The 8,064-nt window shown below is 56.8% G+C and overlaps 1 protein-coding gene across 1 annotated transcript; it reads right to left on the bottom strand.

The window, feature by feature from the left end:
- Positions 1–3,461: 3,461 nt before the first annotated feature.
- Positions 3,462–7,476, bottom strand: LOC103012282 (probable cystatin-15). The gene is made up of 3 exons (XM_007191915.1): positions 7,282–7,476; positions 4,550–4,660; positions 3,462–3,608 (listed from the first exon to the last, which is right to left on the bottom strand). The coding sequence occupies exons 1-3, from the start codon at positions 7,474–7,476 to the stop codon at positions 3,462–3,464; spliced, it is 453 nt and encodes a 150-aa protein (XP_007191977.1).
- Positions 7,477–8,064: the final 588 nt, after the last annotated feature.

Below are 8,064 nucleotides of genomic sequence, written 5' to 3'. Positions count from 1 at the left end.
CAGCTTAAACATCATCTGTCTTGGTTTGTGGCACTCCTGGCATTGGTCCACGCATAGCTGTATGACGCAATGGATACCCATGAATCCATCACACAAGCCGAGAGCTGGAATGTTATCAGTCTCTGACATGTAGTCCTCAGCTGCCCTGTGACCCCACTCTGGATGTTGTGCTTCTCATCCCTGCCTTTACTCAGAGCTTCGTCACCAGTGTCCGCAACCCTGACATGCCCAGTTCTGCTGGGTTTTGTACTTTGGGAAAAGAGGAGTATCCATCATGGCACATGCAGCCCTGGGACCTGGGCTGTCCACTCAAGGTTATGGTACCAACTGTTGCATACGGAAGCATCACTGTGGTCCTCAAGCCCTCCCTGGTTTAGACTAGCTCATCTGCACGCTTTGCCCTGACTTCCCAGCCTCTCACTGCGGTGGGCCTGGCACATGGCTGGTTTCCACCTGTGCCGTGGAGGCAGAGTTGACAGCGTCAGGACGAGGTGTGAAGATTCCTCCTACTCTCGGGTGGTCTCTCAATGTGAGGGGTGCCCTGGGGGCACCTAGCCGGAGAACACGTGGTATGGGAGCTCCTAGTGTCCGGCAACCTGGTCTGGGAACTATTAAAGGTCCAGCTGTTTGGAAACACCTAGTCAGGGCCCCAGAACAGGTGGAACAGACCTGTCCCCACTCCAGGGTGAGCCCAGCTGTGATGATCTGAAGGGAAGCCACACAGCCACGCCTCCGGGTCAGCCTCAGACCCATGACTTGATAATGGACTCTTGCTGTGATGCACTGCTGAGGTCAAGGGGGGTTTGTAGTGCAGCATTTCTGTGCCAAGAGCTGATCAGTAGACTAAAATTCACCAAACTGAAGTGATATTTCTAGGGTTTGGATATTTTGTAGAAATATGTGGTTACTGTTGTTGATTTTGTAAAAGAACCAAATATTATGCCCCTAACACTCTCATAAGCCTTTGAACTTCACAAGCATGTGCAAACACACACACACCCCAACAGCATGTTGATATTACCTAGAAAAGTTTAATTCTGGGCAGCTCTGAACACAATCATCCCCCTATCCTGCACGCCTGTCAGGAAGGAGTAATGCTTACTGCTATGTGTCACTGATATTTTGAGGCTGCTTCTTATGCAGCAAGAGCTAATTGATACAAAATCTTTGCATTGTGTTTTCCTTTAATTTTGGAAAGTGTATCTCCATTCTTTCTTCAAATATTTCTTTTTCCTTTTCTCTTCCTTTGGTGTTCCTAGGTTCACAGTTCTACAGATGTTTGTACTTCAACTTCTATCCTTAAATCACCCGACTTTTCTCTCTCTTACCTCCTCATCCTTCCCTGCTGCCTCTGCACGCATTCCCCAGTGCTGGGACTTGGATTAAGGAGGAGTCTCAGCATGGGTATCCCAAAGGGCCCTGCTTCTCCAAACCAGGTAATCCCAGAAAACATTCTGGGTTTGGTGGAAATCAAGAATTTCTAAAATACGTGTCCATTTTTCTGTTGTGTGCTTGTGTGTATATTTTCACTCCCTACTGATTTGGGATGACTGGTGACTAGGCTAAATCTGGAGCAGTTCCTCCAGGACACGGTGACACAGGACAGGCCACTCCTGGTTGTGACTGACCTTAGGGAGTAGGCCATCATCCCCAATCTGCTAACGTGGGTTCGCCAGTGACAACAGTGGTGGGCATAAAATTCACCAGCCCCACCAAGACCCTCACACGGCCCAGGACCCTGAGCCTCAGCTCGGTGAATGGGCCATGGTTTTAACCCCATATTCCCAGAGAGTGGGAGCCAGAGGCAAGATGCAGGCCACAAACAAAATATCCTCACTGCGGTTCACACACCTCAAAATATTGGGCTTCCTTAGAAACCATTTCCCAATCTTGGGCACAAGTGCCAACCACCTGGGGACTTTGTGTGTTTCTGACATCAGGTAGCAGAGATGGGGGGAGTGGGTCTCTAGGAGATGAGTGAAATGAAGCCACTGGGGTTTCCAAGGTAGAAAACGACTGACTTATAATGGAACAGAGCAGATGGCAGGCCTTCCCCAGGGGAATGGGGGTTGGGCTGAAGGTGCTCACCTGTGAGCATAGCCCGCCGGCCCTCAGGGCAGGGCTGTTTTTCCCGGGCCAGCCTGAGGCCCAGAGCAACGACCCTCAGAACTAAGAGCTCTAAGCCAAGGGTGGGCAACAGGCTGGCTCTGCTGACCATAAGACTCACCCTGTCAGTGTGTACATGCCCCTATCAGGGCGTGAAGATGTTAAGACTCTACACACAGGCTGCACAAGGAGCCAAAGCTGACGCAGGCCGCTGTCTTTGTGACCTTCCCAGTGGAGCTGTCCTCAGTGGTCCTGGGAAATGCTGTCCCATCAGCACTGATGACCACTTCAAGGGAACCAACTGGCCAGGAAAGGATAGACTAACCACCATGGACACGCAGATCAGATCCCTGAACTCAAAAGGCGTAGGGAAGACCCCTCAGCCCCTCCCTCTGAAGTCCTCCTCCAGACAGCGTCCCATGGCCTCTCTGTCCCACTTAGGGCCCCAGGCCCACATCCCTCGGCCCCTCCAGGGTTGCCCCCACCAGGGCTGCCCCCACCAGGACCCTGGAAGAGAGAGGTGCTCATGGGGGGCTCTGTCACCTCAGGGCCTGTCCCAGGGCTAGTGATCAGTGTTGACGGCCATGGAGGCCAGGCCGGGTGCCGATGGGGGAACACAGGGGTCAGGGAGCAGGAGGGGAGGGGGTGACTGGAGCTGCCATCTTCTGAGCTGACCCCAGAGGCCCTGAGAAGATTTCTCATCAGTCAGGCAGCTCCAGGGCAGATGCCCTGATGGGGATCCACAGAGGACAGAGCCTTCTGTCATCTTTGTCACCCACCTCCCACCCCTGTGCCTGGGCATCAACCCAACACCACCACCGCAGAAGGGCCACCCACTGTGAATCTGGCCTCAGAGATGGACACAGAAGGGACACAGGTGGCTGTCGCCTGGCAAAACTGTCTGGATTCCTTTTGAGTGGTATGGATGGGGGGTGGAGAGATTGGAGAATGAAGGAACAAAAGAATGGAAGAATAGATGCATGGATGGATGGATGGAAGCATGGTTGATGGATGGATGGATGAATGAAAGGATGGATAAGTGGATGGATGCATGGATGCATGGATGGACAGATGATGGACAAATGGAGAATATATGAATGAATGAATGAATGAGTACACACACCAATCATGAGGACCCTGCAAGAACCAGGAAGGGCACCCTCCCATGAGCTGAGGAGTTTGATTGACTCAGCACCCTGCACCCACAGCCAAGGTGAGAACAATAATGGTAAACTCTCCATCGCTTGTCACTGGCAGCAACATCCATGGAAATAAACCATCAGGGAGAATGCAAAACTGACAGGGACCCAGAACGTGCTCTGAGATGCCTTTAATTGCTCTGGTGCCACGCAGACCTAGGACTCCAGACCCTCATTCTTCAGGAGAAAAGGAGCTGCTGTGGGAGCCGGGAACTCCTCCCCCCATTTCTGCTGGCAGGTGCTGTTCAGGAGGGTGAACTGGGTAAACCATGGCCGTGAGTCCACAGTGAAAGTGCAGCTCACCTGAAAATAGTAATTTTATGTATGACATAAAATCAGAACACTGTAACAATGAGAGCGCTTAGCAGGAAGGACTTACCAGGAGCTCAAGGTGCATTAAAAACTAAAGAGGAAAGAAAAGCAGAATCAAACAGTGGCCTGGAGCTGGGCTCCAGAGCTCAAGTCTCCACCATCAAGGCAGGGGCTCCTGAGAGGGTGCCTGGTGGGGCCATCACCTGCCCTTCAGGGTCCCCTCGACCCAGGGCACGTGACGCTGCCTGAAGGGTCTCTGCCCCGTGAGCTCTTGGGGGAGCCAGCAGACTGCCCAGGAGATGGTCCAGCTGGTGCCCACCCAGCCATCAGCTGCAGCTGCAAACCCACCCCAGGGAGAGGCTGCCCCAAGGCTGGGGTCCGGGGAGACCCCAGCCCCACTGAGGGCATCACCCTGACTGAGGCCTGTCCCCAAGGTTTCAGTCCAACGGACCAGATGTCAGTTCATAGGGTGATGACAAGAGGTCTGACTGACCAGGACTCCTCCTTGCCGCCCAGGAGACCAGAGGGAGGGGTGGGGCGACCAGCAAACTAAACTGTCCTCCTGTCCAGAAGAATTGGAGCAAAGGAAGGAGAGGCCCACAGGGAGAACAGCGTCTTCCTGGACCCGAGTTCTCAGAAAGCTGGAGGCTGGGGCCCAGGGAGGCTCCGTCCAAGAGGGAAGGGCCCATGGGGGTCTGTGGGGTTCTCTGGTGGGCCAGCCGGGCTGTGAGCACAGGGCCCAGCTTGCTGCTGTGCTGGGAGCATCTCTGTACAGGGGGAGCCCTGGGACCTGGCGGGGTGGGGCCAGGACCTGTCATTCTGCCCCACGGTCATCCCTGACAACTTCCAAGCCTCCTCTCATAGACCCTTCTTGACATTATTTTTCATTCTCTGAAGATTTGTGATGCTTTTGGTTGATTTTATCCTCAAACCTTATTCTGTTCCGGGCCTTCTTGCAAGGGGCAGTTGTCAATGTCTTCGTCGTGTTTTTTACAAATTGTGCGGCCCAGCTCCAGGTCCATTAAATATATCCACCTATACTTCTGTCAAGGAGAGATTGTAGAAACTTCTGTGAAATACTTACTTTGCAGTAATGAGAGAAACACAGAGAACCAAGTAGAAAATGGGCAAATGGGTATGAATGTGCACATGTGTATAAATTGGGACAAACCTAGGTGCATTTTTCTTATTTTTAATTTATGTATTATTTTACTTTTCCACTTTAATTCTCTACTCTTCCTACAAAAAGATGTCCCTGAGCGCAGCTCCAGCCTGGACTCTTCCCTGCCGCCTCCTGATGGCTGCTACCCAGGAGCCGCGTCACGAGTACATGGCGGTGGGGAGGGGGGTGGTCACGGGAGGTAGGGCCCCGGCGCTGAGAGCACACGCACAGCACACCTAACACGAGACCCAGCTCTCAATCGCATCAGCCAGACACACGGAGGGCGTCGCACGGCTCCTTCTAGGGAGGCGGACGGGGGCGCTTCTCCACTGAGCCACCCTCAGAGCTGCCCTGTCCCTCGGGGGCAGCATCCAGACCAGGACAGGGGGCTGGGGGCTGGATGCTCTGTCTCTCCTGCAGCAGCTGCGGCACCAAAGGGCTCACCTTGTAAACCTTCATCCAGGTGGATGTTTGTGAACCGGGTGCTGCTCTGTGTGTTCATCAGCTTCTCTAAGAAGTTAACACAAGATAGGATTTCATCCCCTACAGAGAGGTCGTGAAAACTCGGAAGAACTCCAACACGGAGAGGAATGTAACCAGAAACTTCCATAGGGAGGAGCACGGCCCTGACCTGGAATTGTCTAGAAAGCTGGCTTCCTTAGGGGCTCAGGAATGCCTGCAGCTGATGCCACCAGCCACACACACACACACACACACACACACACACACACACACACACACACACACACACACAGACACACAGACACACAGATACACATGCCCAGCCCCTTGCACTGCCGCTGGACCCTGGGCGAGGACAGGCTTAGGGCAGGGCGGGGGTGGCAGCTGAGTCCTCAGTGATGCTCGAGGGGCCCTCAGCCTCCACAGGTCCAGGGCTGGGTGCAGCCCAGCGAAGGGCCAGCCGGTCAGGAAATGAGGGCCCTTGAGGGAAGCCAGGGCCGTCTGTGCAGGGAGGGGGCCAGCCTCCAGTCCCATCAGGAATGTGTGCAGTGGGGGACCGTCACATCAGAGCCCCGCTGTCCTGGGCCAGCTTGGGGCTGGCCATCCGGGGCCAAGAATGGGTCTCGGCTCAGGACTGTTGGACAAAAACTAATCCGGACAAAGTATCCGGGGCGGGGGAGGTATGAGCATCGGTGGGAAAGCGCTGCACAGCCAGGTGCTAAGGACACCCACACTCCCATCGGGTCCCGCCTCTTCCCCACCCTGATGCTCTGTAACCCACAGCCTTCTTTCCCAGAACTGCCTCGGGAACACTGACTGTGACAGACTCGGCCCGGCCATCTTCCTGTCTCCCCCGCCCCTCACTCTGCTGTCTGCCCACCTGCTCAGGACAAAGACCTGGGGTCTGTGCCTGACCCCCACCCCCCTACACGCCACGTCAACCTCCAAGTCGACTCAGAAGCCAGCTCTTCCTCTGCCTTCTGGCGTCCAGGGCCCAGCTCCTGCACCCTGGTCTCAACTTGCCCCCAAGCTGTGGAGCCCACTGCCCCCACGGGGTCCAGAGGGATGCTGGACAAAGCTGAGCGACCGCCTCCCGTGAGTCCCCGCTCCTCCGAGGATAACATCCTGACCCAGCCCTGGCACACGCCCACCCTGCACGCCCGCCTCTCTGAACCTCCTTCCCTGAGACATGGGCCCATAGCCCTCAGGCTGGCCCTGCCGGGAACTCGCGGCTCAGCCCGGTCCAGGGCCCTCTCCGGGGCTGCCCGCCCTTCTTGTCCCCAAACCTGCACGTGGCCGGGTCCTTCCAGGAGTGCCCGTCATGAAGAGCGCTTCCCCGCCCCCCCGGCCGCCCCTCCCCTCAACCCTGCGGTCCTACACTGACCACTTTTGTCCAGGTCTTCCACTATCTCCCCCGAGAACTTGGGGCCTGCGTGCTTCTCACCACCAGCGTAACAGCCCCACGAGATCGCGCCCTGTCTGCCTCCGCTGCCTCCCGCCAGGCCTGACCCACGGCGGCCACGTGGCCAAGGCCGGCTCACTTCACGAGGGGCCTCAGCCCAGCATCCAGGCAGTGATCCTGGCAGCTGAGGCCTGCGATCGGCTCCACTCTGTGCTGCCCATCCTGCCTGGGCTTTGATGTTGGGGTGCTGCCTCCCCTCCGTCTCCCTCCTCACCTGCCCTCTGCCTCCCTCTCCTTCTCTCCCTGTTCCAAGCGCAAAGCTAACACATCAGAAACTTGGAGCCCTTCTATTCTGGTACCTTGTATTTTTAAACATCCTTGACCAAATGAAACATCCCTTACCTTTTCCTGCAGACCACAGACTGCCCCTTCCCCCGACCGCGGTCCCGGCTTCAGGGAGAAGGTGGAGCCGCAGACAGGGAGACTGCCTCACCCTCCGGCCCCCACTCTCCACCCCCACCCCCACCCCCCACACCCATCCCCCACTCCCACCCCCCACACCCACCCCCATCCCCCATCCCCCACTCCCACCCCCACACCCATCCCCCATCCCTATCCCCCACTCCCATCCCCCTCACCTTGCGCTGGCTCCGCCCCACCCAAAGCAGCTTGTAAGCGTACTCATCTGGCTCGTGTTCGTTGAAGTGAAACACAGCAAACTCCACACACAAGCGGAAGTTTGGCGTACTCTTACTGATGTCCTCAAACTTCCAGCTGCAGACATGAGGCCGCAGAGCAAGAAGCCCCAGGAGCAGAGACAGCTTCAGGAACATGCTGTCCGGCGTCGGCCTGAAAGCCAGCAGTACTCGGTGGGCCGCCCTCCCCAGCTCCCCAGCCAGCGCCGCCCTGCCCCACACAGCCCTGTGCTGCTGGCTAGGCCCTCTGCCCAGCTCCTCCTCTCTGTCCCTCCCATCATCCCCCGATGGGAGCTGGTGTCGGGGGCGTGTCCCAATTTCCACCCCTCATCACGTAAGCCTTGGGCCCAAGGACATGCAGGCTCCGTTCCGCCTCATCTCCAGGGCATCCCCAGCCCAGCCTCGGTAGGGCCTGGGTGAGGGTCTCAAGCCCACTGGGCTTTGCCCTCATGGCCGTGCCTCCCTGGGCTGGCAGAGTCACGGGCACTTAGGAATGCTGGTGGGTCCCGAGTCCCGGGAGCCGAGGAGAAAACCAGATCTACCTCTGACCTTGGCTGCAGCCGATGACCTCAGGGCACAACGGGAAGGTCCAGTGAGGGGCAGCACGGGGGCCGGGGCATCATCCTCTCCACCACCGCTGGCACCTGCTGACCTACATGACAGGAGGCCTGGCCGTGCTTGGCAGTGGGCAGGGGACAAGGGGTAAGCCAGCCAAGGCAGGGGCTC

This window comes from Balaenoptera acutorostrata, chromosome 15 (genome assembly GCF_949987535.1).
Source record: "Balaenoptera acutorostrata chromosome 15, mBalAcu1.1, whole genome shotgun sequence".
Lineage (NCBI taxonomy): Eukaryota > Metazoa > Chordata > Mammalia > Artiodactyla > Balaenopteridae > Balaenoptera > Balaenoptera acutorostrata.
The sequence above is the reverse complement of the archived record's forward strand: the minus strand, read 5'-3'. Positions and strand labels throughout refer to the sequence as shown.